General features: G+C 39.5%; 2 protein-coding genes across 5 annotated transcripts in view; one reads left to right on the top strand and one right to left on the bottom strand.

Moving 5' to 3' along the window:
- CLC-E (chloride channel E) overlaps nucleotides 1-17,399 on the bottom strand; it is a 168,852-nt gene that overhangs the window by 74,545 nt on the left and 76,908 nt on the right. The gene's annotated exons all lie outside the window — the stretch shown is intronic.
- On the top strand, nucleotides 1,107-7,557 carry LOC149563921 (uncharacterized). Its single transcript, XM_089824206.1, has 7 exons — nucleotides 1,107-1,489; nucleotides 1,629-1,861; nucleotides 1,977-2,129; nucleotides 2,278-2,678; nucleotides 2,816-3,221; nucleotides 3,356-3,492; nucleotides 7,459-7,557. Exons 1-7 carry the CDS (start codon nucleotides 1,107-1,109, stop codon nucleotides 7,555-7,557), a joined length of 1,812 nt encoding a protein of 603 aa, XP_089680332.1.

The following is a 17,399-nucleotide window of genomic DNA, read 5'->3' as shown; positions in this document are numbered from 1 at the left end:
GATCAACTTAAGGTAAGCAAGAAGTCGAGAGAATTCATAAACAGGGTGTTATTAATATCCTTTCTTCTTAATTTTCAAGAAAAGATCCACTTACTCGTAGAGTGAATAATGGGCAAGGTAAATCTCTAATTACACTTCTATCAAGAGCTAGAAACAGTGATACCGATAAACCTTCACTAACTCAAAGGCTAGATGAAAATGTACCGGTTTGGCTCTAAGTCTGGTCCTACTTCTATACATAGTTCCAAAAATCGCCATGAAATCGCCGAAATCGCCGAAATCGCGATAAGATTCATGGCTCCCGATTTTTTTGGAATCGGAAATCGCTGGTGGCGATTTTTTCATGTGAATCGCCTGAATCGCCTGAATCGGCGATTCATGGCAAAAATCGCCAAAATCCCCATCGTGAATCTCCAGAAATCAGCCGCGGCAGCAAGGATAGAAAGTTCAATTTTTTAAAAAAAACACATGTTTTATTTGCTTTCTAAGTTGACTTTCCTCTTTGTTATAACCCTAAAGAGCCTTCTATTTGCTTAGTATGAGTAGAAGAGAGGAAGAGTGAGAGAGAAGAAGAGAAAAGAGAATCCATAGGTTTCCAACCGGCAAGAAGGAAGAGCACCAAAGAGATCAGAAGTCCATTTGGGGAGGCCATAAATTGCATTGGGAGCATTAAGGAGTCAATATCAACACTCCTCAACTCATTTGCAAGAGGTAAGTGTTGGTTTTTTTTTTGCATGTTAGTGTAGTATGCATTTTTTGTTAAATTTTTTTAGTGTTCAAACTTCATTTGCAAATCTTGAATGTTTTTTATTTTTAGTTTTACTAAATTGCAAACTAGGGTTTGTTGTTTTGTAGTTTTTGTTTATTAGTTGCAAACTTTGATTTTTTACATGAATTTTTTTATTGCAGCAGCCCTTTGCTTTCATTTTCCAATTTCCACAATGGGTAAAAAAGATGAATGCTGGAAATATAATGAAGAGTTTCCTGGGAGAACCAAATATCAAACAAAATGTATATTTTGCAAAGAAAAAATAAATTCGGGAGGTATCTATAGATTGAAATACCACATTGCTGGCATACCTGGCCATGATGTCACAGTTAAGAAAATGCAACTTGAAGGGTTAAGAGGTATTGGCTCCCGTGCTCCCACATCCGCAACCGCATCTACATCTGCAAGTGCATCTGCATCAGCTTCCGCATCCGTAGGTTGTGTTGGGGAGGGTTCTTCTAGGCCTCCTTTTCATCCTAGTGCTAGTGCTCATGTGAGTGTTAGTGGTAGTCGGTCTCATACTGAGACAGAGTCCAACACCAACCTATTGCGGCCTAGAGTGCGGAAAAGCAGAATGGATAGTTACTTTGTGCCCCGCACTACTCCTGGCTCCCAACCCACGCTTGAGGGCATGGGTTTGAACAAGGAGATTCATGATGCTGCCAGAAAAGAGATTTGCAAATTCTGGTACTTTTGCAACATTCCATTTATTGCAGCCAGGTAATTGATTCTTTTTTCTTTGTTATCTTCAAAGTTAAAGTTAAAAGTAAAAGTAAAACTTTAATTATATCTACTTGTTTTATGATTTTAGTTTTTGACATCTAAATTTCTAATCAATATCATTATCTATTTGTGACAGGACTCCTTATTGGCAGAACATGATAGATGCAGTTGCCATTTGTGGTCCGGGGTTTAAAGCCCCAACTGAGGCTGAGTTGAGTGGATACCTCCTGGAGGAAATGGTTGAGGATATGAGGCATGAGCTTGAGGACAACCGAAAGGAGTGGATCGAAAAGGGTTGCACCATCATGACTGATGGTTGGACAGATAGGAGGGGAAGAACACTCCTCAATTTTCTTGTATCCTGTGGAGGTGATTGATCATTCTACTTTCCTACATACATAATTTTGAATCGCGATTGACTATTTCAAATTTTGATTTGTTGATTGCTAATAGTAATTATAATTCGTTGTTTTGTTACTTGTAGGATATACCATGTTCCTCAAATCCATTGATGCTTCTGCTCATGTAAAAAACGCCACATACTTATGTGAGGTTATTGAGGAAGTTATAGCAGAGGTGGGGGAACAACATGTGGTGCAAGTGGTGACGGATAATGCAGCAAGTTATGTTGTTGCAGGTAAACTTTTAACTTTTTAAGTTTTGAAAATAAATTTATTTGAATTTTGAACTTTTTCTAATTCTAACTTAGAATTTCTAAGTTTCCTAAGTTCTAAGTTCTAACATGTTTGAAATTTGAATTTCTAATTATCTTAAAATTGTTGTAGGCAAACTTTTGATGAAGAGGCACCCCACCATATTTTGGTCCCCTTGTGCAGCACACTGCCTTGACCTCATGTTGGAGGAAATTGGCAAACTTGAGTGGGTCAAGTCATGTGTGGAAAGGGCAAAAAACATATGTAAGTTTATTTATAATCATTCATTTGTCCTTAGCACAATGAGGAAGTACACAGGAGACAAAGAGTTAGCTCGTCCAGGGATCACGAGGTTTGCCTCGAATTTCATCACCTTGCAGTCCTTGTTGACATCAAGGGATGATTTGAGGAGCATGTTTGTTGGGCGGGAGTGGATTTCATCTTCCTATGCTACGACCACTGCAGGGATAGATGTGGTGGATTGCATATTTGATGATGATGGTTTTTGGAAACCTGCTAGAGAAATACTTAAGGTAATTTTATTGCAATTTAACATTTAATATTTTACAGTTTACTATGCTAATTGTTTAATGATTTAGTTTTACCTTATATTATTGAATTATTCTATGTTTAAGTTTTGACTCAAATTTTTGTTTTACTTTATATGTAGGCCACTGAGCCTCTTGTATCTCTCCTACGAACTGCTGATGGGGAGAAGCCCTCTATGGGCTACATATATGAGGGCATGGATAGGGCCAAGGAGGCCATTAGAGCTCAGTATGCAGGAGTGCAGGAGAAGTATGCCCCTATTTGGGACATCATTGATAGAAGATGGCAGAATCAGCTCCACAGACCCATCGATGCAGCAGCTTACTTTTTGAATTCGGCATTTCGTTTCCGTCCTGACTTCAAGGCGGATGAGGAGGTTCTCACCGGATTATATACAGTGATCCAGAGGTTGAGTACTGATGAGGATAGCAGTGCTGCAATTATTGAGCTGGATAAGTTCAATAATAAAGAAGGGCCACTTTTCTCTAGCAGGGTAGCCATAGATGCTCGAGAAACAATACAGCCAGGTAAAAATTAAATAATATATTCAATGTTCATGAATCTAGATTCTAAACTTAAAGTTGATTATGTAATTTTAGAGTTAACTTGTAATTTGTAATTTGTAAATGAGACTAATTATTTTTATTTTCCCTTATTTCAGATAGATGGTGGCAAATGTTTGGGGCCACAACCCCAAAACTTCAAAAAATTGCCATTCGTATTCTGAGTCAGCCAAGCAGCGCTTCTGGATGTGAGCGCAGTTGGTCCATGTTCGAGCACATCCACTCGAAGATATTGGTAAGTGAGCAATGCCTTGTGAAATTTAAAATTGAAAATTATGTTGATGAAGTTTTGTGTGATATTATGCCCATGGATTGTTGTCATATTTTGTTGAGTAGACCTTGGCAATATGATAGACATGCTATACATGATGGAAGATTGAATCAATATAATCTTTGGGTGAATGGGAAGAAACATACATTGTTGCCTTTGATTGAAGTTCCATATGAGGTTAATTGTACTACTGTAAAGATTTGTATGGTTAATGGGAAACAATTTGAAAAGGAAGTGAAGAAGAATCAAGTTTGTTTTGCCATAATTTCAAGAAAACCAAGTTTTGTCAATGAAGGCCAAGTGCAAGAGAATAATGCTAACCGAGTGCCAAATAGTGGTGACCAAGTGACAGATGGTAGTATTGACCAAGTGCCAGAAGAAATTGCAGAATTGCTCAATGAATATAAAAACATTATTGCTAATGATCTTCCTGATGGATTACCTCCAGTAAGAAGTATAAGTCATTGTATGGATTTGATTCCTGGAGCAAGTTTGCCAAACAAAGAACCATATAGATTGACACCTACAGAGAATGAAGAACTTAATAGACAAGTGCATGAGTTGTTTTAGAGAAAGCTTGAGTCCATGTGCTGTACCTGCTATATTAGCACCTAAAAAGAATGGAGAATGGAGAATGTGTACTGATTCTAGAGTCATTAACAAGATAACAGTGAAATATAGGTTTGCTATGCCAAGGATGGATGACATAATGGATTGTTTAAGTGGAGCAAAGTATTTTACCAAAATTGATTTGAAGAGTGGCTATCATCAGATCAGAATCAGAGAAGGTGATGAATGGAAGATTGCTTTCAAGACAAAAGATGGTTTGTATGAATGGTTGGTTATGCCTTTTGGTTTGACTAATGCACCTAGTACTTTCATGAGGTTAATGAATGAAGTTCTAAAAAGATTTTTGGGTAAGTTTGTGATTGTTTATTTAGATGATATTCTGATATTCAGTAAGACTAAGGAAGAACATCTTGAGCATATTAGACAAGTATTGCAGAGGTTGAAAGAGGAAAAGTTGCTGATTAATCTAAAAAAGTGTTCTTTTATGCAAGAGGAGATTGTGTATCTGGGATTTGTGATTTCAGCCGATGGTTTAAAGATGGATCCTGAGAAGGTTAAAGCAATTTTGAAATGGCCTACACCTGAGAATGTGAGTGAGGTAAGATCATTTCATGGTTTAGCTAGTTTTTATGGAAAGTTTATAAAGAATTTCAGTGTTGTTTGCAATGCTATGACTGAGACAATGAGGAGAGATAAAAAGGAATTCAAGTGGACACATGGAGCTGATAAGAGTTTTGAGATTGTGAAACAAAAGGTTGCAGAATTATCGATATTGGCTTTGCTTGATTTCAACAAAGTATTTCAAGTTGAATGTGATGCAAGTGGTAATGCAATAGGAGCTGTATTAAGTCAAGAAAGTAAGCCTGTTGCTTTCTTTAGTGAAAAGTTGAATGATGCTAGAAGGAAATATTCTTTGTATGATCAAGAGTTTTATGCTATTGTTCAACCATTGAAGAAGTGGAGATATTATTTGATGCCTAAGGAGTTTGTGTTGTATACTGATCATAAAGCTTTACAATACTTGGGAAGTCAACATAAATTGAATCAAAGAGATATGAAGTGGGTTGAATATTTGCAGAGTTTTACATTTGTGATTAAGCATAAGAGTGGAGTTACTAACAAAGTTGTTGACGCATTGAGTAGAAGACGTTCTTTGTTGACTGAAATGAAGGTTGAAGTTCTTGGTTTTGATGAGATGAAAGAGTTATACAATGTTGATCCTGATTTTTCTGAGGCATGGAGAGAGTGTAGAGCACCAAATCTGACAGATCACATAAGTATGATGAGTATTTCATTCAAGAAGGTATGTTGTTCAAAGGCATTCAGTTGTGTATTCCTAAAAGTTCTATGAGGTTGAATCTAATTAAGGAAAAGCATAGTGGTGGATTAGCTGGACATTTTGGAATTGATAAGACATTGGGTTTGCTGAAAGAAAAATATTATTGGCCACAAATGTATAAGGATGTTCAAAAATTTGTAAAGAGTTGTGGAGTTTGTCAAGTTGCAAAAGGAGTGAGTCAAAACACTGGTTTGTATACACCTATTACTGTTCCTGAGAAACCTTGGACTAACATTAGTATGGATTTTGTTCTTGGATTGCCTAAGACAATGAAAGGGTATGATTCCATATTTGTGGTAGTGGACAGATTTTCTAAGATGGCTCATTTTATACCATGTAAGAAGACATCAGATGCTGAGCATGTTGCTGAACTTTTTTTTAAAGAGATTGTGAGATTGCATGGATTACCAAGAAGTATTATTTCTGACAGAGACAATAAGTTTATTGGATATTTTTGGAAGACTTTGTGGAAGAAGATAGGTACTAAGTTGAAGTTTAGTTCTACATTCCATCCACAAACAGATGAACAGACAGAGGTTGTGAATAGAAGCTTGGGTAATTTGCTAAGATGTTTGGTTGGGAATAAGCCAAGTAATTGGGAGATGGTATTGGCACAAGCTAAATTTGCATATAAAAATTCTGTGAATAGGAGTACAGGGAAGACACCTTTTGAGATTGTTACTGGAATGCATCCTAGAGGCATATCAGATTTGAGAGATGTTGTTAGTGAAGAAAAGAGAAGCACTGCAGGAGAAGAATTTGCTGATTTTATGCAGTCTTTGCATAAGGAAGTGAAGCTGAGATTGGAACAAAGTAATCAGAAGTATAAAGAGAATGTTGATCAGTCTAGAAGACACCATGATTTTCAGGTTGGTGATGAGGTGATGGTTCATCTGAAGAAAGGAAGATTCCCAACTAGAACATACAGTAAGCTGAAGATGAAAAAATTTGGACCTTGTAAGATCTTGAAGAAATTTGATAGTGGTAATGCTTATGAAGTTGAGTTACCTGATGACATGGATATATCTCCTATATTCAATATTTCTGATTTGTATAAGTATCATGAGTCAGAGGATGAAATTGTTGTATCTGATGATTATCCTAAGAATCAAATCGAAGAGGTTTGAACAGATATTGGATCAAAGAGTTGGTAAGAGCACAGGAGGAAAAGATTACTATGAATATTTGGTGAAGTGGAAGAATAGACCAGTTGAAGATGCTACATGGATTTCTCAGTCTGAGTTGGATTCAACTCAAGGTGTGACACTTGCATGATTCAGGAGAATCATTTTTTTTTCCAACCCTGGTTGTCTGATGCAGGAGCATCCTGGGTTTCTTTGTAATCTTGCACATTAGTTCATTTTGCCTAGTTCCAATTGGGCCGACTTTGCTCACATTTAATTTTGGTATAGTTAATTATATTTGATGAGGGCCGACTTGTGGTTTCTCTATGTTCTAGAATTATCCGTAAGCCATTTTGGCAAGTATAAGTAGGGTGTGTAGGTTTAGGGTTAGGGCAGATTTTTGGGGAGAGTTCAAAAGAAAAGAGATATGTGGATTTAAAAAGCTGATTTGGAGATCTGGAAGTTGTACATTTGTAATTGGTCGTAACCCAAAAGGCCTTACAGCTGGGCATGTATGCTGAATATTTGATGAATCAATAAATATATTCTTGTTCTCTCTTTCCTTGGCGTTGTTCTTCGTGTTTGCTTCCGTTGTGTTAACTCTTGCAGGGTGCTTTGGATAGCTGGGTGTGCCTTTGGCCCTAGTTATTCATCTCTTGCCTGCATCAACCCCCCCCCCCCCCCCAAAAAAAAGAAGAAGTCATCTTCCAGACAACTACCCAACAAAAAAAGAAAATCAGACTTCAAGAAGAAGGCTGTGAGCACATCCTTTGACTCGGGGCCCCGCAGAGGTGTAGAAGATCTTGTTCAGTTGCCTTCTGTTTGGCACGAACTCCCTATAGAGCATGCAATGCATCCATCTTTTTTCCCCTCTGCTATTGTGAATTTCTCTTCCAGGGAAGCCTTCTCTACCTTTCATTTCTCTTCGAGGGCAACTTTCTCTACCTTCCATTTCTCTTCCAAGGTCGCTTTCTCTACCTTCCATTTTTCTTCTAGAACATCTTTTTCTATCTCGCATTCATGTTCCACTCGTCCTACCAATTCCTTTCCATGTTGAAGTTCCAAGTATGTCCTAAATGCTAATTTCATTTCTGCAAATACGTGTATGAGAGGTGGTTGTTCCTTGGCTAGAGGTATGGTGTATCATGTTGTCCACTCTGCAACTATTTCCTCCTGTTTGTACCCACCCTGCTGAAGTAACTTCCAATCTGTATGGAAGTCCTTCATGAATGCTACTAAGGATTCAACTGCTTTAACTATGGCCCCCAGATTTTGATTTTTAGCTTGTTTTATAGCTTCCTTGGTGGTATGTTCCATATCTTGTAACTCCTTGAAAAATCTTTCTGCTTTGTCATCTAATGAGAATATCGCAGGTCTCGCTCTCTCACTTTGTATTTCTATTGTTTCTTCCTCTTCTACCTCCAAGAGGGTCGGTGAGGGTGGAGGTACTATCCCCACTTCTTCAAGCGGTTTATCTGCCTCCTCTAAGATTGTGTCTTCAACTCGTGTATCTTCCATAGGTATGTCCACATCTTCAATTCTGGCCTCTTCCATGTGCTTCTCATTGAGTATCCATTTGTCCTTCAGGCTGTACTACTAAGGCAATGGGGTGTGCTACTTCTATATCTTATGGTGTTTGCAGTCATACTTTGTGCCCACACTTTTTTTGACACCTGAGATCTATCACCTTAGTAGCAATCTGTTGATTTGTAGGAAATAATGAAAGTCTTGTTGCCCCGTATTCAGGAATCTCTAGCTTGCCTTTCCCTTCCTTGCAGCCTTGAACACCTTGGATATTATGATTATGAGCACGGATGGCTTTCGTAAGGACAGCATTTGTACAGGTGACTTCTCCTGATGTACGAACATCCTCTATATGCATAGCTTTCCCTTCTTCCTTTGGTGGAACTAGGCGCACTTTGGCACCCCTCTTGGCAATGGTCCTTCCCCTAATGGTAGAAAAGTGACCTCTCCAGGCATACCCTTCACATGACTTAGATGAATTTCTTTATCCTGGGAGTGTGACGATGTGTTTGCACTAGTCTGCTACTCTAAATTGTCCTCTTCCTCCTCCTGGCTTGAGCTCTCCATACATGCCTCTTGTACGGGCTGTCTTGGTTTCTTTCGCCTTGGCTCTCCTCCTCCTGACCCCATTTCAAAAGTGTCTATGTGAATCCAATAGTTCATGGCTGGTTTGTAAGGCTCCACCCTATTAGCTGGCACTAATGTCCCCCAATGTTCAGCGACCACCTATGTTCGGACTTCTTTTAAGTAAAGGGGAATGACATGATGTGGCATATAGAATGCTTTATGCTTCAACTCCATGAATTCTTGTAATCTTTCTGAGAGAAATTGAGCCCAATTATACACCCTTTATTCAATCCATCTACTATAGGTAACATCCATAAGGCAATGTCTAATGTGTGGCTTCCAATAGTAAGTTTACTCTTCACTAAGTCTACAATACAAGCCATTCCTCATTAGCTAGGAAAATTTTCTTTAAGCCCCGACTATTCTCGTTGCTGATAATGCTCTCTCAGTCCTCCTTTGTGAGATCATCTTTGCATATTAACCTCAGCCACTTCTTTTTTTCCTCCATTGTCATTAGGGTTTGTTTGAGCTCCTAACCTCATTTGGGAATCCAAAGACCTTATTTATCTCTTTAGTACTGTCAAAATCTCTTTAGTAGTGCCGAAAATTGTCAGAGTTTGCTGCACATACTGGATTACTAATTTGTGATTTTCCTTATCATAACCAACCACCATGGTTTGCAATGTAGCTTCAAATTATTTCAAATAAAAAAAAGGCATGAATATTACTTTATCTACCTCTGCTTTGCGAAGCACTTCCTTTAGCATGCGATTATCTTTTGCATTCTCCCACCAGGTGCAACATTCACTTTCCACTACACTTTCAAAAGTAATGTTAGCAGCAGTAGTCTCCTCTGCAACCTTTCCCTTTCTCGTTTTACTCAACATTTTTTTCACTCCCTTTTGTGCCTATAAGACTGATTTTTCCTTGAATCAATAATCTTTCCTCTACTCGAGTTTCCAACGCTTATCTTTACCATTTTATGGCAATGCACCAATCCCCGAGTGGCTTTAATTGCTTGTATGTTCCAACTGTTTCGTCCCCCACGTGTCTCGCTAAGATTCCGCTTTGGAATTGTTGCATGTTTGAGACTCTTCCTGTACGCATGCACTTTATTCTTCTACCTCCAATGACCGCACTCATATTCCAGTAGGTCGTACCACTCATTCTACTCATACCCTAGTGGGTCATTCGATTGATCCTCCTCCTACCCCAATAGGTCATACACCTACCTCCTCTTCTCCTTGTCATCGTACATGTGCTTCTTGTATGGATGCCTCCTTTTCACTTTGTTTGCGAATGATAATGACCTCGTCTCCTTGTCCACCCCTACATACACCAACTTTGTTGGCTCCCACCCTATGCTGAATTTGGTTGCCCCTGCTCATACATCATGAGTCTAGTCTCCAACTCATACACGTATGCTATGAGTATTTGGTTCCCTAGTTGCACTTTGTACGCCCACTCCACTCTTTCTTGCTAGGCATACACTTCTTCTCCCTAGTCCACTTTGTCCACATATGCTGGTTAACACTTCATTGCCTTGCATTTCGTACTCCTTGCCTACACTCTCTCCAGCCGATTATAGCTCCAACATCCCTTCCCCCTATCCGAGAGAATATTATATTTGGAGGGCGTCCTCTTATTTTATAGAAAAGTGTGGCGTTAGGGTTTCTTTTGTTATCTCTCTTGACAGTTTTGTCTATCACTTCCTTGGAGCCTCATGTTATTTTTATTAACTTCTCCTTTCCCACTGTTTCTATTATTTTATCACCTCCTTTTATTCCTAAGGAATTGTCTATCACTTCCTTGGAGCCTCATGTTATTTTTATTAACTTCTCCTTTCCCACTGTTTCTATTATTTCACCACCTCCTTTTATTCCTAAGGAAAATGACTCCTTTTGCTTGTAGGGTTTCAATTTAGACCCATTGACAAGGTCTTTTAGGGGTTTATTATCTAAGGTAGACAACCTTAGTGCTCCATATCTATTATTTCTAGGACCCTGTATGGCCCGAGCCATCTTACTCTAAATTTGTATGGCTTTATTTCATTTTTTCCATTATACTTAAGCACTAACTGTCTAGGTGTAAAATTCATCTTTTTCAAATGCTTATCATGCCAGAATTTTCTTTGTAATAACCATGTTCAGTTATGCTTCTAGCAATACCACTTATTCAGACATTTGTCATTTCAACAAACACTTGGCCCAATTATCATTGAATATATGGTATTTAAAATTCCAAAACATACTATCGGAAAATGCAACAATTGTTCACAAATTCATTTAACCTTAGCCTTATACATTGCTCAAATAATTATCAAGCACTAGTATATAAATCTGCCATGTGAATTTGCACATTTAAGTCTGAAACAACAAATGGCTCACAACAAGTTCTGAATTTATTCATTAACTTACTATGCTTCAGACAATTCCTGCTTGCAATCACATAAAGATTTTATCACTAGCAAAACCACAAACATCCAGCCTTGAGAAATCCAAATCAGAAATTACCAGAAATCAGAGATATAAATTACCAAACTCTCCAAGATAGAATTGCCCTCTTAGCTACAGTCAACACACCAAATTATTCCAACCAACAATCACTCCTCAGTCACAAGAAATGCAGTACGAGAAGCCACCATGAAATCTCATAATTCGCAAGAAACCAATCTCCACTATACTTCAGCAATGGAGCAAAAACCTCAGATCAAACCCTTATACCTCGGTAAGGGATTTGAAAATTAGAACCTTGAAAAAGCCACAAAGACAACAAAAGAAAATATATATTCAAGTGTGCTTTTCTCAACAAATGTTCTTGTATTTATAACCTCCAAGTTCCCTTTTGTTGCCAAAATGTAACTTCACTCAAGAAGATTCACCACACAACATTAATTAGAAGCTTCTTTTAGATTTTCTCACTTGACTTGGCTTAACTAATTAATAAATGACACTTTCCAAAAATAGAAAGGGTCCATCTCGATCAACACCAACTTATCGCAAATAGTAAGTACACAAAACTAAGCCCAAACGAAGTCCAATCTGAGCCAAACGAAGACCAACCTGTAGCTTACTGAAATGTGGAGAAGATAAAAGTCTCCCAAGCCAAGCCACTGCCAAAGAAGACCCTCTATCCACAATAATTAACCTACGAGGATCACAATAATAGGCTAATCCCTGAAACTCCAATGCTGGGAAAAATGGGGACATTACATTCTTCTCCTTTGTGCTACTTTAGTCACCCATTGAGCTATTATCCTTCTTCATCTAGTTTTCTCAGAGTATTAAATCTTTCCTTTAAACTATCCACATTCCCCAATCTCTATTCAACTTCTATTCTTAGGCTAGGTACTGCATTGTCCGCAGTCATTATTGCTTATTGTTCGTACATCAGGTGGAAGGGGGTTTTCCCAGTGGTGGCCTCATAGGTAGTGTTGTACGCTCACACCACTAGTGAAAGTCTTTCCTCCCAATCTCCTTTTTCAACTCCACAAGTCTTGTACAAAATTGTCACCAATATTTTATTTATAGATTTTGCTTGACCATTTGCCCTTGGATAGTATGGACTAGATGTAATTGTCCTTGCCAATAGGCCACTAATAACCACTAATACTGAACTGTGAAATTTCATCAAACACTTATGCAAACTAAATACACTGCTGAAAGTAAAATGCTGAATAAAGGAAATTGTTGTGCAACAAATCTACTCAAATAGCTGATGTAAAATAGTGCCAATATATTTATTCAATGATAACCAAATGCTTTTACATATGATATGCAATTTTCAACTCAAAGCATTACAACATGGCACATTACAAACAAAACCCTCACTGGCTGAATGCAACTGAGAATTTCTTGCAACTACAAACTGAAATGAAAGAACCTGGATTGAGCAAATGTTAAAGACGAAATGATAAAAATGTAACTCCAACCTGCCCTAAACTTGCTGACCATACAGCCTGCAAGTACAGTCGTACATGTATGGACTAGTACGGCACCTGGCAAAAATAAATGCTAGGCTGAAAGGTGTTGAAAATGCTATGGAAATAATCGCCAGGCTCCAAGGAAAATTCTCCCAGGAAATAAAAATCAAACTCCTAGCCAACAATGAGATATGAGTAAAATTATATGTCCACTCTGAAAATCAAACCCTGCTGAAAATGTCCAAATAAGCTCAACTTGAAGTAGCTGAATACCACTTCCAAAGTGCAACCCTTCAAAGGATATTTCACCTCCTAAGTTATGCAAATCTTTAGGAGACTCCGTTCCTAATGATCAAATGACAATCTGCAGACCAAGATGGCACCACAAATGCTCAAAGAGAAAGGTATGTAAACTCAAGTCATAGGATGTCCAAATGAGAGGCCAAGCACTCTATTTATTCACTTTTCTAAGAAGCCACTAAGAACTTCTAGAAGTGTCCATAAAATATTCTTATGAAATTCTTTTATAATGCACTTTTATATAAAAAGTAACTTTATAAAATAAAAAGTGCAACTCAACTCAAAATTATAATATTTTGGCCCTGCATAACACATAAAATAAAAAAATGATAAACCCCATCTCTCCAAGAGAAAAATAGACCATCCAATCCCCAAATAATCATCAGAATGACTCTCTCACCAAAATCATCTACCTACGAGAGTCCATGATAGGAAAATTCACTGAAAATGACATGTCACTAAAAAAGGGACATGACAGTCCGCCCCTCCTAAAATTGTTTGCCCTCAAGCAATCTCAAAGCTAGATGTTGCAAAATATCTTCTCCCTCCCATGTGGCATCCTCCTCGAGTAAATCTCTCCACTTGACCAAGTACTCTCTGATAATCCTCCTACGAAGCTATCTCTCTCTGCTGTCAATGATGTACTCAGGAACAAGAACCAATTTCCCTTCATCATCCAATGGAGGAAGAACTGCTGAAAGCACATGCTGACCCAACGCCTTCTTGAGCCGTGACACATGGAAAACATTGTGCACCCTGTTGTCTATTGGAAGCTCAAGCTCATAAGCCATCTCACCTATCCACCTGATAATCCTGAAAGGGCCATAGTATCTAGGCTTAAGCTTCTTTGACCCCCTCTTCTTGAGAGTAGACTATCGGTAAGGCTGCAGCATGAGGTAAACCATGTCACCAACCTACCTCAAAACTCCTCTCTGTCCTCTTTTGGTGTGCATACTGCTTATGCTAATTCTGTGCTCTGGCAATATTATCTTTGAGAGCATCAACAGTGTCCTTACTCTCCTGAAGCAAATCCCCAGCACGAGGAACTCTAACATCACTCATAAGCAAATCAACAAAGCTCGGTGCATTATAGCCATATAGTGCTCTGAAAGGAGTCATCTGAATAAACATGTGATAGGTAGTATTATAGCAATACTCACATAAATAAATCCATCTAACCCATGCTTTCTGCTGACCAGCCACGTAGTTCCTCAAATATCCCTCCACCCACTTATTTACTATCTCTGTCTACCCATCAGTCTGCGGGTGGTAACTGGTGCTAGGTGTGAGCTCAATGCCATATAAACGGAACACCTCCTACCAAAAATGACTCAAAAACCTGCTGTCCCTGTCACTCACTATGCTCCGGGGTATCCCATGTGGTCTAAAAATCTCCTTGAAAAAGACTTCAGCCACCTACACTGCCGTGTAAGTAGTAGTGATGAAAAGGAAGTGTGCATACTTCGTCAACCTATCTACCACCACATAGATGCAATCTCGCCCTTGGGCCTTAGGCAAGCCCGTAATGAAATCCATGGATATGCACTCCCACTTCCTGTCAGGGATGGGAAGTGGTTGTAGGAGCCCTGTTGGAAAAGTGTGCTCTTGTTTGTTTTGCTAGCAAACAGCGGACTCTCTAACATACTGCAACACATCTGCCTTGAGCCCCTTCCATGTGAATCGCTCGCGTACCTACCTCTACATTTTGAAGTATCCAGGATGTCCAGCTGTAGGTGAGTCATGAAGTGCTCTCATAACAATAAGCTTCACCTTTAATCCTGCGACTAAGAATATCCTTTTCTTGTAGGTAATCAAATCATCCACAAGTGTATACCTGGTATCAACAATTGTCCCATCAACAATCCTGAACGCCCATGAATCTCTAGCATACTCAGCAATGATCAAGTGCCTCCAATCTTCTGATATCTGAATCATAGCATTGAGATGTGGTCTACATGACAATGCATCTGCTACCACATTCTGAGTCTCTTTCACATAGGAGATGTCAAAATCACAACCCACTTTTGTTGCCTGTCATTGAGATCTCTCTATCCAAGGAAATGTCTCAAACTATTGTGGTCAGTTTTAATGCAAAACTTACCACCCACTAGATACTGCCTGAATTTAGCCAATGCATGCATAATAGCCAACATCTCCTTGTCATATATACTAAATGATCTCTCTGGCCCACAAAGCTTCCTACTCTCAAATGGAATGGGGTGCTTATCCTGCATCAAAATGTGATGAACCTCCTTATAGCAATATCGTGAGAATGCTCGAAATAACAGAATACAAAGTGATAGCAGAACTCAGAATGAATCTACTGATCGCAGGCCACTTCGAGGGGGTAACCTCCTTTGAGCAAGCTCAATACAATAAATTCGTCCGTGCCCATCAAGGGCCTCAACCTATTCTTATATACTGAGTACGATCTAGAAAAGTAATACTACCTATGCATGTGGGATAATAAAATATACTCACGGGACGACTTACAAAGCATATGCGTCCAACAACACTACTCTAACAAAATAAACAGAAGGAACACACAGGTTCCTAACATCCCCTCTCCCTTAGAAAAAAGCTTTGTCCTCAAAGCTTAAGGTGTGGAAATTGTTGTTGAATCTGAAGAAGGGGTTCCCAGGTAGCATCCTCTGGTTGCATGCCATGCCACTGAATCAAGACCTCAGAGATGGAGCGAGAGCGAAGCTGGCGAGTGCGCTGGTCAATGATTGCCACCGGCTCCAGGATAATGGATCCTTCCGTATCCATTTCAGGGAGAGTAGTTTGTGCTCTGACAGTGGTACCCAGAACTTTCTTTAGACAAGAAACATGAAAGACTGGATGAATGCGGGAAGAAGGAGGAAGTGCCAGTTTATAAGCAACTGAACCAATCTTCTGCAGAACCTTATAAGGCCCATAAAATTTTGGGGCCAGCTTATGACGCCCTTTCAGCTTTAGGGAGGATTGTTTGTATGGCTGTAGATGAAGAAAAACCATATCCCCAACTTGAAATGAGCGCTCAGAACGGTGTTGATCTGCTTGCTGTTTCATCCGATTACGGGCCATGTGAAGATTATCCTGTAAGGTACGAAGAATCTGATCCCTGCTGCGGAGAACTATGTCAACTGCCTGGACTGGTGAGCTGTTGGGAGTGTAGGGAAGGAGCACTGGAGGTGCCTGACCATAGACTGCTTCATATGGAGTCATTTTAGAGGCAGTGTGGTAAGAGGTATTGTACCACCATTCAGCTAAAGGGAGCCACTTGGCCCACTGATGTTGCTGTTCGGAAGTGAAGCAACGAAGATAAGTTTCCAAGCATTTATTGACAATTTCAGTTTGACCATCAGTTTGTGGGTGATAGCCCGAACTCATCTTCAGTTTGGTGCCAGTTTTCTGAAACAGTTCAGTCCAAAAATGACTGGTAAAAGTTGGATCACGATCAGAGACAATGGAAGAAGGGAGTCCATGAAGACGAAATATCTGGTCCATGAAGATTTGTGCAACAGAGGAGGCAGTATAGGGGTGGCTGAGGGCACAAAAATGACTATATTTCGAGAGACGATCAACCACAACCAAGATCACTGTCTTGCCACCGGATTTAGGAAGCCCTTCAATGAAATCCATAGAAATATCAGTCCAAATCCGTGTAGGGATGGGCAATGGTTCGAGCAAGCCAGGAAGGAGGGTCGTTTCACCCTTGTGGCGTTGGCAAGTATCACATTCAGCAACCATCTGTTGAATCGTCTGTTTCATCCCTTTCCAAAAGAAGTTTCTCCTTGCTCGCTCATAAGTTTTGAGGAAGCCTGAGTGCCCTGCTGAAGGAGAAGCATGGAGTTCATAAAAAATAGCCTGATGTAGAGCTGGGTTCTGAGGAAGCACTAGCCGACCCTTGTATCGAAGAGAAGCACCATCCCAAGAGTAATGTGGTATAGCAGAAGGATTATTGGCTAGCTGGTGAATGATTTGAGATAACGAAGAGTCACTGTCATAGCCCTGCTGAACAGACGCTAACCAATTGGGAATGGGCATAGAAATAGCGGAAAGGGAAGCTTGATTATCAAATGTGCGAGAAAGAGCATCTGCCACAATATTCTCCTTACCCTTCTTGTAGGTGATCTCATAATCATACCCCATGAGTTTGCTGACCCATTTCTGTTGTGTAGGAGAGGATACCCGTTGTTCCAGGAAGTATTTCAGACTTTGGTGATCGGTTCTGATGCAAAAATGACTCCCTAAGAGGTATGGCCGCCACTTCTGTACAGCATGCAAAATAGCCATCATTTCTTTTTCATAAGTAGAGAGGGCTAGATTCTTACCAGAGAGGGCTTTGCTAGTGAACGCAATAGGATGGTCATCTTGCAGGAGAACAGCACCCAATCCATTGCCGCAAGCATCACTCTCAATAGTGAAGGGTTTGAAAAAATCTGGCATCGCGAGAACAGGTGTACTGCACATAGCCTGTTTCAGTTGTTCAAATGCAGTCTCAGCAACAGGGGTCCAGGAGAAGGCATCCTTTTTTAACAGA

Source organism: Cupressus sempervirens, chromosome 4 (genome assembly GCF_028749045.1).
Source record: "Cupressus sempervirens isolate cs-2001-9-10 chromosome 4, ASM2874904v1, whole genome shotgun sequence".
In the NCBI taxonomy this organism is placed as follows: Eukaryota; Viridiplantae; Streptophyta; class Pinopsida; order Cupressales; family Cupressaceae; genus Cupressus; species Cupressus sempervirens.
Note: the sequence above shows the minus strand (reverse complement) of the source record. Positions and strands in the feature narration are given on the sequence as shown.